The 20,218-nt window shown below is 48.6% G+C and overlaps 6 protein-coding genes across 6 annotated transcripts; 3 read left to right on the forward strand and 3 right to left on the reverse strand.

The window, feature by feature from the left end:
• Positions 1–3,060: 3,060 nt before the first annotated feature.
• KY384_007971 (uncharacterized protein) lies at positions 3,061–4,899 on the forward strand (the record flags this gene model as incomplete). The annotated part of the gene is made up of 2 exons (XM_044816460.1): positions 3,061–3,646; positions 3,725–4,899. 2 exons carry the CDS (start codon positions 3,061–3,063, stop codon positions 4,897–4,899), a joined length of 1,761 nt encoding a protein of 586 aa, XP_044667100.1.
• A 1,653-nt stretch (positions 4,900–6,552) lies between these two features.
• On the reverse strand, positions 6,553–7,301 carry KY384_007972 (uncharacterized protein; the record flags this gene model as incomplete). Its single annotated transcript, XM_044816461.1, has 2 exons — positions 6,553–7,071; positions 7,143–7,301. The coding sequence occupies 2 exons, from the start codon at positions 7,299–7,301 to the stop codon at positions 6,553–6,555; spliced, it is 678 nt and encodes a 225-aa protein (XP_044667101.1).
• A 270-nt stretch (positions 7,302–7,571) lies between these two features.
• On the forward strand, positions 7,572–8,195 carry KY384_007973 (uncharacterized protein; the record flags this gene model as incomplete). The annotated part of the gene is made up of 1 exon (XM_044816462.1): positions 7,572–8,195. The coding sequence occupies one exon, from the start codon at positions 7,572–7,574 to the stop codon at positions 8,193–8,195; it is 624 nt and encodes a 207-aa protein (XP_044667102.1).
• A 4,952-nt stretch (positions 8,196–13,147) lies between these two features.
• Positions 13,148–13,599, reverse strand: KY384_007974 (uncharacterized protein; the record flags this gene model as incomplete). The annotated part of the gene is made up of 2 exons (XM_044816463.1): positions 13,148–13,355; positions 13,466–13,599. 2 exons carry the CDS (start codon positions 13,597–13,599, stop codon positions 13,148–13,150), a joined length of 342 nt encoding a protein of 113 aa, XP_044667103.1.
• Positions 13,600–15,642: 2,043 nt separating this feature from the next.
• On the reverse strand, positions 15,643–16,344 carry KY384_007975 (uncharacterized protein; the record flags this gene model as incomplete). Its single annotated transcript, XM_044816464.1, has 2 exons — positions 15,643–15,798; positions 15,826–16,344. The coding sequence occupies 2 exons, from the start codon at positions 16,342–16,344 to the stop codon at positions 15,643–15,645; spliced, it is 675 nt and encodes a 224-aa protein (XP_044667104.1).
• Positions 16,345–18,522: 2,178 nt separating this feature from the next.
• KY384_007976 (uncharacterized protein) lies at positions 18,523–19,882 on the forward strand (the record flags this gene model as incomplete). Its single annotated transcript, XM_044816465.1, has 2 exons — positions 18,523–18,871; positions 18,927–19,882. The coding sequence occupies 2 exons, from the start codon at positions 18,523–18,525 to the stop codon at positions 19,880–19,882; spliced, it is 1,305 nt and encodes a 434-aa protein (XP_044667105.1).
• Between the last annotated feature and the right edge of the window lie 336 nt (positions 19,883–20,218).

The raw sequence follows: 20,218 nt of genomic DNA on the forward strand, positions 1-20,218 counted from the left end.
AGGCGGTTCATCAGCGGAGCCCGATGCATGCAAGACATGTGCATGCGAGGGGGTTGATGGATGTGGTGTCATAAGTTCCTCTACGAAAAGAAGGGAGGGGGGAGAGATTCACGGCCATTTTACCTTTCTGATAGATAGACTTTTTTGGGGGGATTTTGAGGTTGTATATACCCAATTGGGGAAGCAAAGATGAGCAGGTATACGGAACACTGCTGCTCCCTCTGCGGAGGTTCGAGCGATTGCGCATGATGGTTTACATCATGGGCAATATCTTCACGGTCGCTACCATAGAATTTAAAGAATTCAGATTCTCATGAAGTCTTATGAAGCAAGGATGTGTCATTCTCCCTGCTAAGTTTGTGTATTCCAAACCTGTCAGCTAGCTCAGTCTCGTCTTGTGGGTTCACGCCCCATCCCACTGCATTCCCTCTTCTCAAGCATCTCGAATCTGCCCATTTCACAGCTGTCAGCGAATCATGCCCTACAATAATGACTATCAAAGCACATCACGCAACGACCACCCAAGGCACTTTTTCCATCGTTGCCGCACGTGCGCTCCCAAGAATCCACACTATGTAGCAGCGCATACCCACCATATCTCCTCCTCATCCCCTTCCCTCCCCTAGCTTAGCTTACACTATCTCCTCACTTACCCCACGGACGTTCGATGACCTGCACCTAGTCCCGCGGGTTCGGCTGCGGGGATGGCGTCCCGCTCGCAGAGGGCGCGCGTGGCCTCGGGTTGGATTTCGGGCTCGGGCTGGGCCTTGCGTTTTCTACTTGCTTAGCTGTGTCGAAGGTGGGGAGGGCGAGGACGTAGGTGAGGAGGGTATGTGTCGCGCACTTTTGGTATTGGGCTGGGTTGGGTGTGGGTGGGTTGAAGGTCGAGAGGGGGGTGGAGGCTCTGGGGCGATACGAGGGACGGGGTTGTTACTGGAGGCCGGTGATGGTGGTGAGACAAGGGGGGAGATGAGCTGTGCTTCCGGTCGAGTGTTGATTGAGGGGTGGTCAGTCTTTTCGAGAAGTGGTTTCCGACAAGGGAAAAGGGGGGCGTTCATGTCTGGCTTTGGGCTCTTGTAGCTTCTCTGCTGCCGATGATAAGTTGGATAGACTGCCTTTGCACCACCGCCATACCTCGTAATTTTGCTTTGGAGTCGCAAGATTGGCGCTGAGTCATCACTTCGTTCTTCCATCTCATGTAAGAATTACGGCCTTGTCACTAGTTGCGAGATCGCCGACGATGTAAAAGCGAGGTTGAATCGATGTGGGCTGCTACGAGACTTCAATTGCGCCCCGAGCTATATCCCGACCACCTCAATCTGAACAGCTACAATTCTTCGCTAAGACTGATGCGTGGGGAGTCTGCCACGCTGGTCGCGTCACGTGCGTCGTATTGTGCTGATTCAGAAGCCGGAAAAGAGGCTAACAGGATTGAGGCTTTCTGGCTGTCGTAGCCTATTGCGATGCTGTGCCTATGCAGCTTTGGGGGCGATCTCAAATCCATCTAGTATTGTCTGTTACGGGATGTAGCACGAAGTACGTCCGTACCATCCTAGGCGATTGCGGTTGGCTGCGAATGGCGCGGTTGAAATGGCTGGATTCTGACTAAAAATGTGCATGTGTTGCGCATCACGCTTTCGAGCACTGATGCCCGAAATCTGCGATGGGATCAATCGAGGTGCTTGCTGGTCGAAAAGTGGATCTTTCGCCATTGAAGACGGCGAGGTGAGTCGTCAAATCAAGACTTGATTGATAGCGGAAGCAAGTCGTATTCGTCGCATGTCATCCATGGATATTCGACCATTTCCTTTGCAGACAGACGGTCATCAGAATGAAAGGCTAATGCTTGCTACACAAGATCTATCAAGCGGTTTATTTTGTACCGAAGAGTGACGTGCAATGCGATCACTTGGGAGACAGTCATTGAGTAGGCGTCGGCAGTACATGTTCATTGAACCTGGATCAGTGAAGGTTGCAGTCGTGGACAAACACTGGGCTTGACATTTCCCACCGTTCATTTCCACGAGTAGTAACTTCAGAGTCTGACCGACATTCTCCAATGCAAAGATTGCATGTATGATGTTGTGGAGTCGTGAGCAATTGCTGAAGGATCAAAACTTCCATTGCCTTTGCGTCATCTTGGCCGTAAAGCGCTAGATTCAATAGAGACTAGCGCCCTTGTCCTACCCGAATCAATTTTCTCTTGGCTGTGGTAACAATGGAATGCGGTTTCTCTCTTTGCTATTTTCACACTTGGAAAGCCCGTCAATGATTAGCAAGCAGCTGCCTCTAGGAAGCTGTTTGCTCAGGTAGACTCGCCAATCTAGATGAACCTGGCACCAGCAAGCCGACTAGAGATAGAACTTTCCTATCATTGAAGATATGATGTCTGCGTCTGGTATCAGACGTGGCATCTACATTTGAGTACTACAGTTGGTTCGTGTATGCATGATGACATCATTGGGATTACCTTTGCCGGTAGCGCTTTTGAGATTGCTGACGAATGGATTCAAAGATTGAGACTTCCATCAACGGGCAATGGCTGATCCACCAGGCAGCTTTCTCTTGAAGAATTCCATTCTTATAGGGGAGCTTGTGTTTTTCAGCGATACATTCTCTCTTAGCAAAATACCCAGAAACCTCCTTGTGGATCGTGCACGTTGAGTTGCTCGGGCTTCATTCTCTTGCATGGAAAGATGAAGCACTCAGTACCCAGTGAGGATGACCATTGGACAAGTAAGACACTCCTATGTTTGATCTGTAGAAGGCAAGGCCATGTTACCTCAGAATGCCACAACGAGCCATTAGTCAACGAGCTTGGCTGGTTCCAATCGGACCATCGGATGTCAATGCGCTTTGACGACAATACTGAGGATCTACATGATGTTTGTCGACGATGCAAAGACTTGGATATCTTGAACTGGCTTGTAACTGAACCTCCAATTGAAATTGATATAGATTTGAACAAGATGAAAGGCGACCCCCATCGTTACTTCAGCTGACCAACACGTACTATTGGTTTTGAATTGGTCTCTTTACCGTCTTGAAGCTTCTATAAGCATGGACACCAAAGAGAAGCGAGCGACCTCCAGATATGTCACTGCAATCTTGGACCCCAGCACTACAGGGATTTCAATAGAAGACTTAGCATCAAACCGTGGAGACGGGCTTTGTGTGGCTTCAAGGCTGGGACCTGATCCTTTGATCCCATTATCTGCAAAGGAGCTTGACCCTCGATCTGTCGATATTGATTCTATCTGTCGCTGGCTTACAGAGTGTGACTCCATGCACTCGCTAGCCTGCAAGCCACAAGCTTCTCACAATCTCAATCACATCAGGCTCATTGACGTGGAGTCCCGCTGTATTGTAAATTATTCATCTGAAACGCGTATTTATCTGGCGTTGAGCTATGTATGGGGAAAGGGCAGACAAAATGTAGCTGGAGCTGGGCTACCAGGTACCAAGCTTGGAATACTTCCTCCTACAATTGAAGACGCTCTTGCTTTCACAAGAGATCTCGACAAGCGATATTTGTGGGTAGATCTTGTGTGCATTGAACAAAACAATGAAAACGACAAGCTCAAGCAAATGGGGATCATGAGCGATATATTCCAAGGTGCATATGCCACAATTGTCGCATTCGATGGTAACTCAGCTGATGCTGGCTTACCACGAGTCAGGAATCTGGGGACAACATACCGTCAACTAAAGTGCGATATCCAAGGAACACGTCTCCTCGGACTCGGGCCAGCTCTCTACCAGTTGAATTGGGTACTACCATGGTCGAAGCGAGGATGGACATATCAGGAGGCGATCCTGAGCCCTAGATGCATCTTCATCAGCAAGTTTCATGTATATATGGAATGCAATGCTCTGACCTATTGCGAGACGCTCGATTCCCGCCAGTCGCCCGTACACTTATCACCACACGACAAAGACTCATTCAAGAAAGATACCGTGCTGCGGAAAATCAACACCGGCGTGCTCCGGAGCCCCTTTTCCGCTAACATAGACCTTGAGAACGGCGCACTCCATCTTTACGGTCTCTACGTCGCTATCTATTCTATCCGTGATCTGACCAAGCAATCCGATGCCCTGTATGCCTTTTCCGGCATCCTTCAAGCCCTCGAAAAGACTGCGTACAAGAAGGGATTTTCCTGGGCCTTACCCAATGAAGACCTCAACTGGGCGCTCCTCTGGAAACCGGAAAATGGCCAACGACGAAACGAGAGATTTCCCACGTGGAGCTGGTTGAGTTGGCAGGGCCAAGTATATGTCGGACAGCCTACCGAGGATAGACCAGAGGATACACATCGCTGGCTCTTTGATCTAACGATCTGGAAAGCTGGAAATTCTGCCACGGAAAAGATATTTGAGCAACGGTACAGCGACATGGATGTTGCAGAAAAGAGGACTCTTCTCGATGACCCTTTAGCTGAGACTAACATACCTTCGGAAGAAGGCGAAAAAGACGATGCACTTGCGCACCTTTGGAATATGGAACATGCAGTAAAGAGCCAGACCCTCTGTATCGAAAGCTACCTCTTCCGTTTCTCCCCTGCTGTTTGGGAAGAAATTGTCAAAGCGAGGACCAAGAGGTTCCGCTACTTCAAAACTCTCATTGAAGATGTTTGGATTTACTTTGTCGTTCTAAGCTCAAGTGACCTCAGCACTACTCAGGGGAGGAACAAAGGTGAAGCCCAGTTCCTGCTTCTTGCCCGATTTCTGCACCCTGAAGAAGACGGTAATGGTCTCGTCGATCATTACTTATTGATGATCGAGTCTAATGCGGCAGGCGTCTTCGAGAGGAGCTGTGTGGTTTTGATGGAAGTACCGAAGGAAGATCTATGGGTCTTGGAGGAATTGGGACTTGTGCGAACAAAAATATTACTCGCATGACACGGGATACTCTCGCTCCCCATTCACGCATAGAGTTTTCGAAAGGCGCTGCCTTCCCGTTCTTGGGGTCGAGGAATTCGTGCACATGCAAAGACGGACGTGGGAAGTAGGGATACCATATGAATGCCTTTATCTTTACAGAATGGTCCAAAGATGTCACATGTCATGAAACCAAGGGAGTAGTCCAAAATGTCAATCACGCCATCAATGCCCCAGCGTCTAAAGCATTCTGACTTATCCGCAACAAGAGGGCTGATAGAACCCAGGTTTTTTCTAGAGCGCCGACAATTGAGCCGCCTAAGTAGACTGATTGATCCGTGAAGCCTCTCCTTTCACTCAACTCATTCATCCTCTTAGCTGCAAACACCATATCCACCCCCTATTCACGTCTGCCAGCCTCGGCGCTTCACACGGCCACAAAAACGATTCGAGTATGAGTCAACAACTAGACTCAGAGACAGCCACGCAATGCACGGTATCCTCAGTGCGGTGGCTCAAGGCTAATGGGTCTAAAAGGCCGCGGCGGTCCCACGCTTCCGCTCGGAAACTGAGGCCACTCATACTCGGCAGCAATATCCAACGCGGAAGACGTGTCCGACAACCAGAGCGTCACCCTCTGATCAAAGATGCCCAAAGTCATATTGCCACCGCCGAAGCCTTGCGGACTCGTGCACTGGTCGATCAAGTGCGCCGTGAGTCCTGTGAACAGGCTGCGTTCGACTTCCAGGCTGCCGCCTTCGTCTAGGAATAGTGTGAAGGCGCAGGTGTCTTGCCAGAAGACTGTTGGTGCGAATAAAGTGTTGGTGTTTTGAAGGTTGTGTGCGTTTGATATGAGCGTGATGTTCGGACTCTGTTGTAAGGTGGAAAGAGATACGAATTGGGCCGTGGCAATGGAGCAGTCTTTGGGGACGATGGGCTCGTGGGCGGGTGTTGGCGTTTGGCAGGAGAGTTTGTCGTTTGTGTTGCGCTGTTGATGAGGGGGAGCGGCAAGCAATGGGCATATCGATAGGCCTATTGCAAGATAAAATAGAACGGCTGGTGGGATCATGTTTGGGTCTTGAAAAGAAATTCACCTGTTGTTCGCGTCCATGGAGATGACCAGGGTATTTGAGAAGTATCTTGTGGCCTCTTGAGACTCTCTCTACATTTACCATTGTAAGACACTCACCCATAAAGACGACGGTGGCTGATGTCTCAGATCCTTCGCTGGATAATCTGATTTCTTGTTTGCGCGCGTAGACAACAACATTGATCTGCATCACCGCGCCACAATCGTTCGCTTGACGCTCATCCGCTGTGCAGAAGCCTTGGCTGCATCTTGGCCAAAATTATTGTTCTACCACAAGTCAAGAATCAAGATGCATGACAGAACTAAACACGAGCTAGATGTACCGGCACACACGGACTCCAAGAAACTATGTTACAAGGAATTTCACCCCTTACAAACTATGACTCACTATGGATGCCGCAGCTCGTTTTCGAAGAAGTCAAAGAGTGACACCTCTGCCTGAGTAATCAACGCAGAGGCGAATGGGTGTCACTATATACGTCGACAGATGTTATGGCTTCACCGTAGCAAGAACGAGAGCTCCAGTTTTCCGTCGATAATGCCATTGATGCGGCGCGTCTGCTCGCGCTATCCCAGAACCAAGATCAAGGATATCCATTGGGAAAGATGACCCAAGCCTCCTTGTCAGCCCTATCCACCGTCGTGTACCTACCCGATATCCAGACCTTCACCTCATAACCGTAGGCACCGATTGTCACATTCCCGCCCCCAGAGGTTCCAGAGTCGACGCATTCGTCGATGAGATTGCTGGCCGAGTCTACCAGCGTTGACTTTTGCACTTCCACTTCCCCAACTTTGATGAACGCTGTAAATGCACAGGTGCCGTGCCAGAATACCGTTGGGGCAAACAGATCATCGGCTGAGTGGGTGACAACTGCGTATTGATGGAGTGTTATGTCATCCTCATTGTCAATGATACTGGAAAAAAGTTGGGCTGCCGCGTGGCAATCTTGAGAATCGATATCGTCGTTGCGAGGATCGGGAGCTTGGCAGGTTATTCGATCTTGATTGTTCGCTGCGAGTGAAGGAGATGGCGATAGTATGTTCAATGTCATCGTTAAGACTAAGTATTTCAAAAAATTTTGGACGCCCATGATGGAAGACTGGAATGTATCCTTTGAGCTATCGACTTGCGACCCTTGACATGGATGATACAATTTCTGTTCTGGCGGACTTCCATTCTTTTTAGCTTTTGAGATGGCATTCCAGCTGCTTGAGAATCATCACGGCTTGCAAGCATAGTCTGCCAATGTCTTGGATCCTTCGCTTGCTTGACGCAAGGATCTATTGGCGCGTCTACGTGATGATCTCGAAAAAGAAGGCTGTGCCACATCAGTGGTACCCGCTCGCTTGATGAACCACTGAAAGTAATGGCTGTCAGACACGCCTGAAGATCGTTGGTGAAGGTATACAGAACTATTCCGAATAACACTGGATCTAAGTTAGGGTACTCCCCTCAGCGGCTCAAGAGGGTCCCGTGTCTCGTACACCACTGAGCCGCTGATATTCGTCCACAACCTACATGAATAAGCAACATTCGATCTGTGAGTATCCTGCATCTTCCCTTTCCGCACAGTGTAGTCTGCTCTCAGGCGTCGCACCTATGGTCCAACTCAAGCACATATACCCCACAATCCTCACGTCTCTTCTCGCACGCCCCCTAACCACAACCGCTTTACCGCAACTGCCAACCCTGCCCAAAGAAAACGTAGTTTGCAACAACCCCAACCTTCGCGACGACCCCATCAACCCTCAAGACTGCCTCTCAGCCGCTTCCCTCTTCCAAAACATCATACCCGAGAAGACCTCCACCCTCGTCTTGTATGGCAATCAATACACGCCCCACGACGGATACAACGAATCTACCTTAGTCGCGCCCTCAACATTCGTCGTCGGAACCTGCGCTTTCACTCCCATGACCGACGCCGCCCCGCAGCTCATCAACCGCACTATCCTGGCTGAAGCCGCCACGCTTGTTATGGCTACTTGCGATACCCCAGCCATCCCGACCGAGTCTACTACTAATGGAGCCGCTTTGTCCTATGATGGAGGGAATTATACGTTTCCTCAATACGGCGGCCATGTAACTGTGTGGATTACGGGGAAGAACACGGCGCTCGACGCTGCCGCCGCGAAGAATTATCCGACCCTGCCGGTCTTTACACCTTACTTGCCCCCGTGGCCGATTTATAAGAATGGGAGTGTGGGTCTGGGGCCTGGACAATAGCGGGTGTGACTGCGGAGGAGGATTTTGAGGGGTTGAAAAGGGTGTGTGGGTTTTCGAGAGGGCGAGAATGGGTTGCTCAAAACGTCTTGAATGCCGAGGACTGAGCATATGGCAACTTATTGCCGAGAGACATCGGCCGTTCGTCTGATACCGGTGGCTTGCTTGGAAAACACTTGATAACAGAAGAGAGGTCGATCCTTAAGATGGTCCTTTGTCACTCCACAGAACTTATAAGCACTATGCTCAATTGATCTCACAGTCACTCTCAAAGTTTCCAGATGAGCAGAGTGCTTAGCTCTCCAAATTCCTTGTCCTACTTTCAATGTTCAATAACGAAAAGTTGCGGTTCCGCAGCGCTATGCTGAAGCCCGCATGAATCGTCGTTATCAAGGCTGTAGATCATATGCAGCAAGTCTACTGGCGCTCAGGGCTCGCATCGTTACCGAGTTCGGTTGTGGAGCTGCAGACATCTAAATTAGGTCGTTCCCTTCAGCCGCTCACACGGATCCCCATCTATGTCTCACCCCCACTGCTTCGTCTGATGCGGGTCTAAATACTCAGTCTTCCTCCACAACATAGAGGAGGCGATTCCAAATCGCCTTATGGAGAGCATCACATTTTCTAATCTTTCATCAGCTTCAGCACCAAGCAGCCATGGTCCATCTCAAGCATCTGACACACCTCGTAATGACTTCCTTCCTCCCTCCAACCATCACATCGCGCCCACAAATACCTGACACTTCGCAAAAACCCCTCGTCTGTAACGAGCCAAATCAGATAGACGATCCCATCATCGCTCAGGACTGTTATGCCGCCGCCGCCCTCTTCCAAAACATCGACACCCATAAAACCAGCACCCTAATCCTCCCCAACGACTCCAAAACGCCCACTTCCTCCGACCCCTCCAATCCCTCAACTCTGAAGGCCCCCTCCACCTTCTGGAGCGGCACCTGCGCCTTCACCCTCATCATCGACACATCCCCCCAACTCGTTAACAGGAGCGTCGTGGCTGCAGCCGCAAAACGCGTCATGGAGAATTGCAACGACGGCGACGCTTCGGCGTCTTACGACGGGGGAAACTATACGTTCCCCGCATATAATAGTCATGTAACCGTCTGGATTACGGGGACAAACTCGGCGCTCGATACCGCTCAGTTGAATCTGACGGCTGTGTTTCCTAATGCGCACGTTCCTCCAGAACAAACTTCACGGTCGACGACTCTAAGCAATCTTCTCCGTGGGAGTGCGCCGAATTCTGTTGAGGCGGAGGGTGAAGCGTCCGTAGGTGAGGGGGGGCGGAGTATATGTGGCCTGTGTACTCGCATGATGGCGTGGATGGTGGGGATTAGTTTGGTTATCTGGGAAGTTGAGAGGTTGTTTGTCTCTGAAAGAGAGTTGTGTGGGAAATGGGTGGAGGGGAGTGTGTATCCGAGTCTCATCATTGCTGCTGGACTCTGGGGATGAGGTTCTGGGCGTTCAGAGTCGAGGGTGTCGACTTTCTCTGCAGAGTGTGGCGTGTCGAATTGTTTTGCTTGGGACTGACGGGTCGTACCGCAGTTATTCAGTTACATTTGCTCTGCTTATGGATCATTGGAAGATATAATAGATTTCCAGGCACTGTGGACTATGTGCGAGTGTGAATCGTTTCCTCGGGATGCTGCTACTGCTTAGTAGCGTTAAGACTCACGTAATTAAGCCTTCGAGGGCTCTCAAAACTAGACAGAGAATATGATAGTGGTACGATATTAAATGATATCATCACTGTGCATGCCACACTTGTTCCCAAAGCCCAAGTTCTGTGCTGCAATGGAATGTAAAGCAATTCAGAAGTGGAAGAAGATCAAAAGGCATTAATTAACGTTGCTGAAATTTCAAGGACGGCGAGATATTAATTGAAACATGAGATTGATCGAACTTGAAGAGTTTGCAGACTGCGTCACGTAACGTCTCACGTCGAAGCAAAGTATGTTGGCTTTGACGTACGCATCCGACCACGATAGCAATGCAACTGGCCAGGCACTCCGGCTGCACAAGTGAAGCCTTTCCCAATCGTCTCTCGCCCATCAGCATGAAGCCGAAGATGGAGCTCAGACCGCACGATGCCATAGCAAGATGGCCTCTGGCTTTCCATAAAGTTCTAGAAGCCAGCATGGCAGCTTTTCCATATCATCCAGCTGATGTCATCGAAGATCTCGTATCCACAAGCATGATCCTAGGCCGTCTCCTAATCTTTGCTTCACCTCTGATACCTAGGGCGATCGCCCTACCTCAGCGATGGTTCATCTACCAAGACGCCGTCGCCTGCATCCTATACAAAACCTCAAACAACACATCTCATAGCACCGACGGGCTCCTACAACAGCATCTGCGCCTTCACGCTCGAGCTGTCAACCTCCACACAAACCCAAGAAGACATGCAAGTCGAATTCAGAAGAAGCGTTCTTGTCAATATCATCCAACATCTTATCGCCAAGCCCGATACCGGACCACTTTGGGCCGGACGTTATGTCACGCTCGCTGAATATGGGTGAAGAGCGACGTTTGGAATCATCTGGAGTAATACTGCGCGTGATGCGGCTGCTAGGCACCATTTGGCGATACTTTCGGGGGGGACAGTTCTCGCGACTTTTCGGGCTTCGATCGAGAGACGGCAAGCATGGATTCCTCCAGAATTGGGGACTGCGTGATAGTATGATTGCGCATCTCTTGAGGGTTCACCATACTTGGCGCCATCTCGATCGAGAGGCTGGGTGGTTTCTGAAGTTAAGATCGTGATGGAAGTCTCGAAATATATACGTTTAGCGTGGAGAGGGCGCGCAGCTGTCATACTATCTGCATTTATTTGGGACTGCTCGGAAAAACTGTTTTTCCGGCGACCGAGGCACATGCTCTCGCCGAACCGACAACTCTCTGGGCAGCTCCAAATCTTCATGACCTCTTAACTTTCAATTGAGAGAGTTTCGCTAATAGTACTTGGTACAAAAGTAATTCAAATTTCTCTGAAGAGCAAGTTTATAAGCAACGACTTTTGAATCCGAGACCCAATTCTGGATTTATGAAGATATTTTGGATTCAAGGTGTCCGGACAGTTTTTGGCTTCGAAAGATACTCCACTGTACCTCATTCAAAATGAATTGACGACCTACAAAAAGGATTTGCCCGGAGAGAGGGTCGAACTCTCGATCTGCAGATTATGAGACTGCCGCTCTGTGATATGTCTGTTAGATATTTACTCAAAGTTTTGGTGCGCGACGGCGAGGATGTAGATGCACGCGATGAGATTGTGGAATGAAATCTTGCAAATCCTCACCTAACCAACTGAGCCATCCAGGCGATAACTAAAAGCCAAAAGAACTAAAATATATTGAAGTTTTAAAGCCCGTATCCCTCTCAAGAAAATCCTGTGGCGCAACTTTTTTCACCTCAGCGTGGGCAGGCTCAACAAGATTGCTTGGTGCAACATTCATGTCACAGCACAAATGGCTCTCCCATGTAATGAACGGTGGTGCAGATACATCATATCGTTGACCCTGCAACCAAAAGCTTGAAACTTATGTTGGATTGATGAGCGCATTCCTTTAGAGGCAGCGCTGGCAACGCCTTGGTGGATTGCTAGCGGTTTGAGTGGACGGACTGCTTGGACTCAAAGTTATTCCATCCATTCAAGGGTCAAACGGACTCCTAATGCTTCAGTACAAGCTTTGGACTAGACTTGTCTGACTCACGGTCGTAATAGCTCGAAGAAATTTTTCCTACCAGGAGATAAGCTTCGGAGATAAGTTCTGCCAAGATATTGTATAAAGCATATTGTCTGTGGTGTTTTTTGTCTTAAAAAAGGGGATCTGAGTGGACTGAAAGGACCGTGAGTCTAAACGTTTAATCTTCCTCTCATGTACGAACAACATCTCACTTAACATAAAAAGGCAGACCAACGAGCTTTAGCAATGGCAAAAGGCTCAAAATTGAACATGATCAATGCTTGCGTCATCCAATGACTCTCGCTAAAGGGTTGTCATTCAACACAGCTTTCAAGTTATCCGTCATACACTTATCTGCTGGAGGTTCAGTCAAATTTTTTCGTCCAAGTTGTTTGCGGTGGGGGCAAGATCCCGACCCCCGATCACCTCCTGGACGAACTTATCAATATGTCCATCACGACCGCATTCCCTTCTAAAAGTTTCGAGATGCAGATCAATGTAGAAGCGCACGAAACGAAGATTTCTTAATGAATTAGACATTGCACAGGGTCGGATTATCATAAGGTAGTGGATCACTCGCTTCGAAATTGGAGAAGCTTGGTGTTTGAGTGATAGACGATTTCATTCAAACCCACGGACTGATAGCTGGATTCATAATGGACATCTTGTATGAAGGAAAAAGGAAGCTATAAGGTCTACGGCTACCTATTACCCCGCTCAGTAGCGATAGAAAACAATCTAAACCGGTTTGCCACCTTAACACGAGCTTGCAAATGTCTATATAGGTTGAAGGACTGGTGAAGATTCAAGCGCGATTTTATTTTCACCGACGACAAGAATCCCCTTGAGACTCGCTAGATAATATCTCAGCTGAAACTTCAGCAAATGGTTGGCAAGGTAATCGGCGCAATGCAGTGTCATGGATGTAGAGGTTTAGTGAAATACTAGGCCGCTTTGCATTGATAGAAAGCGGTAGAGAATTGACCTCTTGTTCAAGCCATATTTACGCAAAACGACAACCTCTCCGATATGCGAGAGAAGGGTGTGGGGGTTGGACAAAGCTTTGTGATTCGATGGGTACGCATCTCACGGTACGAATGCAGTAAACGTGAGATTGTCGACACGTCGCGAGTAAAAGTCATCATATCAAAAGGCAACGAGCGTATGTTTCTTCTACTTTTCCTTCGGTTACTTGAGTCTAGGCCAACGCAGCGCGCCTTAGAGAGCGCAGAATTGCAGACGAGCAAAGCGACTTCAGACCTTGTCAATTGGCCCGTTGCCCAAGACAAGGTATATAGAATTGTCGCCAGGAACAATTGTCTTGCCGGATGTCTGGCAGTCCCTAAATTTGCCATTGGTCTCCGATCCTTTCTCGAAAGCGATGTAATCCCGACTTCCCGACTGCTTCTTGAAGCAGCCTCCCATCGAATACACACTCCACTCTTGGCACGCATTGTTGGCACTCGTGAAGGCGGAAGACTTTCGAATCGTCAGTGGCAAAGTCGGAGCCCGCTTCCCACCTACCTCACGTTGTTAGAACATCTGTTTCGTTACCCGGAACACTCATAATACCGAGATTCCTTCTCCGTTGCCTCGAGTAGCTGAATGAATCTCTGAATCGGAATGTAAGACTCGTCTGGTTGAGGCTGCATTTCCTCCATCTTGTTCAGGAAGTCATACAACGGCGTGTCGATCAGCCGTGCCATGGTGACGAGAACGCAGTTGTTCTTCAAATCATCTGGATTTGTAGACTCATCAGGAAACTCCTGGAAGATGAAGTCAAGCTTGGACAATAGCTCGGTTTTTGTCGCATCTATCGCAAACACGGCTCTGTCAACGAAGCCTGGTCTTTTTGCCCTCTCAGACTTTGAGCAAAGACTCCCTTCATCCCGTACATAGGCCGTATTTCAGATCTATACGCAAGCTCTTCAAGGCACAATGCCATTTAATCATACCGCGGCGAAGTCTCCAAGCGACCTAAAACAGCCTCACGCGAAGATTGACGAGTAAAAGCCAAGCAGAGATGACCCGAAAGAAAAGGATGTCAATGCATGGAATATGGCAGATGCTCGTCGGTCTCATTCTGGCGTTGACAATGACATAATGTATTGGACTGTAAAGCAGATTCTAATACTTATCTGACGGAACTGAGCTTATCCAAGGATAGCCAGAGTATTACAATCGCAGATAATTTGTTCGTTGCGAGTGATGACTTACAGGAGCGAACCAAGAAAGGAGGCTTTATCATCCGTACTCTGCCATTGTTGGCCTTGCGAACTCGGTGGGCTTTTGATTGCGTCTGAGTGGTGATGGGAGCTGAGTAGGTAGATCTAGAATTTAGTAAGGTCATTTCTGTCTGAAGTCTCATGATATGGCAGAAGTCAATGAAAGCTTCCGTCGCAATATGTTACTCGCGAGCCAGTAGTTATGCGCCCCCGTTTCAATGAGGCTTTTAATCCACTGAAAGAGAGAGGTGACCATAGCTGGCAAATCGTAGGTCCTCAAGATATAGTGAACGCGTGGCAAGAGAGCCACTTCTCAGGAAAATCCCGGGTAAGATTAAGGAGCCTTTCATGGTACATTCTTGTTCCTTTTTCCGACTAAGCAACCTGGACTTCTAAATACTCGCATTTCAGGTGAAAAAAGAGTGCCAAGACGGGGGGGAGAAAATCAAATACACGCCTCAATTGATTTGGACTAACTTTGGCAAGGTTCTCGATGGCCAGCAAAAGCTTGAAATGAGTAGATCTCAGAAGTCGGAGTATGACCGCATCCTCATAGAATCTGTCTATCGACAGGTACCGCCAGCTTTCAATATGAGTTGAACGGAGACGAGTGGATCAAATTGCTCGACGGAAATGAGCTTTTGAACGCTTTGCGACCCAATGAAAATCAAACAGAACAGCTTGCAAGAATGGTCACCGGAAAGTGGCACCTCGTCATGAAAGACGATGCCTTCAGCAACCTGCAAACCAATATCACAAAACACTCCAGTCAAGCACGTCGAATCGAGGGAGGATGCGACTATCTAACTCAGAAGTCACAGACTTCCGACAGCAAACCAAACATGAGTTTCCAGCTCTGCGCTAGTGACTTCGTCAAGCAGAGGTAATACAGATTTAAGCATATGGGAAATAAAGTTTTACATAACAATTAAAGGAGATTTGCGATGTGAGCGGTGATACGTTTTATACGATTGTATATTTTATATGTTTCTTAAACTATCTCCTATGTTTCCTAGCTGATTCCTTCTTACATCTTTACACTCGGCTTTGCCATCGACTTCAACAATTCCCCACAGCCTTCTTGATGAATAGAATGTCTTTGTCCCGTGGAACGAGCCTACCGCCATTTTGATTAGAACATGTGGCCCTTGCATGAGCGAAGTAGAGTGGTCGAAAGTGACCATGCGTCCATCGTGCTTTCTTATCGATACAAGTGCCCTTTCCTCCTGTTTGAAAAGTTCGATGTGTTCTCTTTTCTTCTTCACATCGACAGCACCACAGTTCAATGGCAGTAGGACGTAGTGGGTTTCCTCCTCTTGGCATAATAATGCATGATGCGCCTTGGAGATATTATGTGTATATTGACTTAACAAGCTGTCCCGTGCCCATGCCCCGTAAATCGTCTGCGACCGCTTTCATCAGCGAGGACTTGTGTTGAGCACACTGTGGATATTTGCAGCGTCTTGACGTTCTCATAATATAGTGTTTGCTCCAATTGATCGCATATCGTGGACCTTGGTCAAGCTACCTGTAATTGCCACAAGGACAAGTCGTTTCGACCGTGTCGCCGTCAATTTTGCTGAAATACAAATCGTCATCTTTACGTGTTCGCGAGTTTAGGTGGACTTGTTGCTTCTCCATCAACTCATATAACATGTTCAACAGTTGAGGCTCTTTCCCCTGATGGCCAGATCGGTGTTTACTGACACATTTCGCTAGTGCGGATCTGATATTTTCAATGTTCGAGACTGGCCCATAGTAGAAATGAACTTGTTTTTTGACCTTTGAACCAGTGCAGAACAGAGGGCGGAAAGGTAGATCGACTATGCCACATTTGCCTCTTTTCATTGCAAGACTTGTGGCCTCTAACGCCGCTGGAAGCAGTTCTCTTGTTGTTCTATTGCTGTAGGGCTGATCCTTGAAGTATGAATGCCATTCACCGTCCTGAGAATCCATTCTCTTCCATGCTGGATTGACATCGTGTGTCTGGTTCTTGGAACTCGGCTCCACTTCTTGCAAAGACAAATGTTGAGCAGACGACCGCTCGATCAATTCTCGCGCTCTCGTATGTGCGCGTTCGGAGACACTTGGCACTTGTGAATACCATTTCTTAGATCGATAGTATTCGGGAATGATGTCGACTTTCATGTCTGTTACGTGACACGCAACCTCGAGGGTTAGATCCTGTTTGATTGCAGTTGCGCTTTCTGTTCTTTCGTAAAACATTCGTTGAGGATGTTTAGCGAAAGGAACGATATCTCCATGAAGCCATGGATTCTCAGCCGGTCGAAGTATTCCAGTTGTCCCACCTCAGCATTACCCAGGCAGATTCCACAGATCGTTGTAATACTTGTTGATCCAAGCAGTGTTGCCAAGCCTCATCTAGAGAGACGTATATATATTTATAGGGCTCATGTTGATCCAATCGGTGTTGGCAAGCCTCACGTGGAGAGATGTATATATATTTATAGATTTTACCCTCACTTATTATCTGCCTGCACCCATAGAGGCCGGACTTCTGTTTGCGGCCGATCGAACAAGGGCAGGCTCTGCAAAGTCGTCTTGGTCCGGGTCCTCGGTTCGCAATTCATTCCGATAAGTGCGTTCGTTGAGAATTGAGAAGCACAGACATATACTTCCTATATTATCCTGCAAGTCAATGTAGGATGGCCGTTGCAGGAGGCATTTGGCTCTTTTTGCAGTTGAGATTTCCGCAAAATTTGGTAGAGTCTCGTCGAAGTCGTACAGAAATTTCACAGCAGCTGAGACCTGCTAAGATTGCGTTAGGATCACATTGTGCTGCAGCCGTTGTAGAAGGTCCTTCTCTGGTTCCGGTTGATGATGAATTGATGAGGAATGATAATGAATGGACAGGTAAACGTTGCGCCGTGGAAGAAAAGATATGGGGGGATGCAGCTCCCTTATATAGGCACTACCAGCCTTACACGTTCTATGTGTTCAGACCATGTCTCACATGTGTCACTTTGAAACTGACACTTCACACCGGTTGAGCACATTCACGTGAGAACCTCACGGGTGTCATGGGCGAGAAGAGCTGGCACCCTTACATATTCCTGATATTTAGTGCCAGTATCGCGTGTGACCCAGTGTTTGAGACATCTAATAACAGATGAGCTCATTCACACAAATTTCGACTGAGACCCCCGGCAAGAACGGATTTGCGAAGGGGTGACCAATCCCATGTTTCGGGTGAGTTCGTTCACCTGAGGTCTAGTTGAACTCGCCATGAAGTGAAGGAAGTCGACCAAGTTCTTGCACTGAGTACAGCATGCAGATTCCTAAAGAGGGAGATTGCATGGTCGGAGGACAGGAGCGGCATCTGACATATTCTAAATGAGTTTTCACTACACTATCACTTGATCATATACCAAAGAAGGTTTCAAATATACCTATTTGCTCCGCTCATTCCGCTTTTCCATGCTTGAGAACCATGACAAAGATGCCATTTCATTGTTTATTGACAAACATATTGCAAGCACTTTGCTCGTGACCCATGCCGGCTTTGCCGCCTGTCCACACAGAACTTGGCTCATCATACAAACGACGGTCTAGAACAAAGTAGTATCGGGTCTAGAAGTACGCCAGCTCTGTCTGTGGCTGGCTGACCGCCGAAAGGGTATGTCGCTAACCACTTCCCGTTGCAACCATTCCGTATCGGGCATCACATTGTTTGGTTGTGCATTAGCGCATGTGCTGGCCCACAAAGACGAGCGGCCCAGGCCTCCGTTCCATAATATCATATATGTCCCAGCAATCGCCAAATTGTTCATCATTCTTTGTTCTTGGTCTTGATAGAAAAATGGAAGGGCAAACAGGATTTCAGCCCCCAAAGCAACCACCAAGCAAAAGGTTGATCATTTGTTGCGATGGCACCTGGCAGGCTGCCAATCACGCGAGTGCGTATTCCGCTTTATGGACCTCACTCGATGTGACCTTGTATGCATGCTGAATATTGCCGTCTTCTCTAGCGCACGAAGTACCCTCCAATATAGCCAAATTGTCACGAGCGCTATCGAAAAGCTTCATCAATGAAGTAGGCCAAGCTGTTCCGCAGATCGTGTTCTATGATGCGGGCGTGGCTACTGCCGATGATTTGGATGGCAAAACAGCCGGTCTGTAATGGTACCATTGCGCTTGTATGGCATCGCTCATGCCTCACAGGATACTTCGGGTCCGGACTTGACGAAAATGTATGCGAGGCATACAACTTCCTTGCCACAAATTACGTGTCCGGGGATGAAGTCTTCGTGTTTGGCTTCTCCCGTGGCGCCTACACCGCTCGATCTATTGCCGGTCTAGTCGCACGCGTGGGTATATGCCGAGATATCGTAAGTCTATGTCGCACCATGCGTTCCCCACAAACGGTCCTGAACTGTGCAGCAAATGTCGCGATTCTGGGAGATGTACGCAGTGTACAAGACCAAAGACCCGGCGACTCCCCTCGAGGAGACTGAATGGGGCAAGCCAAACCCAACAATTGCAGCGAAGTCGGAACAAGAATTGAAGGAATCCGACTTCATCACCCTCATAAAAGGCGATGAAAAGATTGCGCCGGTCAAAGTCCGCAAGGGCGAAGGTGCTTCCTGGTTGGCTTACTGTCACAAGAATATTGCTATTAAGATTGTGGGCGTCTTCGATACCGTTGGCGCATTGGGCTGGCCTGAGAATATCTTGTTCGATGTCGCGAAATGGAACAAGCCATACATGTTCCACAACACTGACATTTATCCTGGTGAGAAACCAAGAGATCTCCTAGCGACTAAGCTTGACTGACTGTCTATGTCTAGAGTTTGAGAACGCTTTCCATGCGCTGGCACTTGACGAGCGTCGTAAACCCTTTTCACCGACTCTCTGGACCATACCAAAGGAAAACAAGACCACGAATCTCATTCAATGCTGGTTTCCCGGTGTTCATGTCAACATCGGAGGCGGTAGTTCTGACGCGCTCAAGAAGACCGACAAGCAGCGTGGCGATCTCGAGAATATGGCAAACACTACTTTCGCCTGGATGGTAGACCGCTGTCGCCCGTTCCTGCATTTTGACGAGAAAGCGCTGTCCTGGATCCTGATCGCCTACTTTGATTCTCTAGCCAAGCTCATCAGCAGATCCGACAAGACAGAGAAGTCAGGCTGGGGCATCGGACCAATCGTGCCCACTACCGGCGGCATCAACAACATTGGTGGCTATGAGGACCGTACTCCTGGCCATTATCCTGGCAAGATCGATTCTCGCGAGTACATCCATCCGGTGGTATACCATGCGCAAGCTGCCAATACGGGTTGGAAATGTGGCGCACTGGAAGGGTTCGTGCGCACGTCTCTTGGTCCAGGAAAAGGCTTCTCGTGGGTGAAGACTTACAAAGCCAAAAATGACGACCAAGGGTGGCTGGAGTGGGCTCGTTCGCTCGGAAGACAGGCGAAGAAGACAGAGGCAGCGGTGACTGTCACGTTACCTGAGTTCATCATCCCCAAGATGGTGATTCAGCAGAGCGCGCACTCTGTGCAGCGCTATTATGCTTCCCCGTTAGAGCGACTTCTGGTGCTGAAGGGTTTCAAGCCTGAATGGAAGGATGAGTTGGTCAAGGAGGCTTTTGGAAGCGATCGACAGTATGAGGAGAGTAAGTTTAGTATTGTGCAGGAGCAGGAGCAGACGGCTGCGAGTCAGTACTTGAAGCAACTTGATACTGATAATGCGGCTACGAAGGAGATTGGGCAGGCTGTCAAATGGGGAACGCCACTATAACGCTTCGACAGTTACGATCGTGCGGGTATATTGGATAGTACAAGCCTGCCAAGAAGCATCACTCAGAACGTCTTTCATTCGAGTACCGTTGGCCGTTGGTTCCAAGGCGCATGCTTGATAGGCTGGCTATTAATGCTAGCTTGTCCGACCCTTCGCGCATTCCTATCCTCCTAGACAACGAGAAGACCCTCATTGAAGTCTTTGTTAAAGCATTTGTCTTCTCCGTAACCGAACATATTGTAGGCTGGGGACGCTCAGTCGGTCAGCACCTTGATCACGGTGCATGTAAAGACATCTTCGCGCTCGATTCTTGAAGGATCAAACATCGCAGTCCCC

The sequence above is a fragment of the Bacidia gigantensis genome, assembly GCF_019456465.1.
Source record: "Bacidia gigantensis strain McMullin 20006 chromosome Unknown contig_278, whole genome shotgun sequence".
Classification (NCBI taxonomy): domain Eukaryota; kingdom Fungi; phylum Ascomycota; class Lecanoromycetes; order Lecanorales; family Ramalinaceae; genus Bacidia; species Bacidia gigantensis.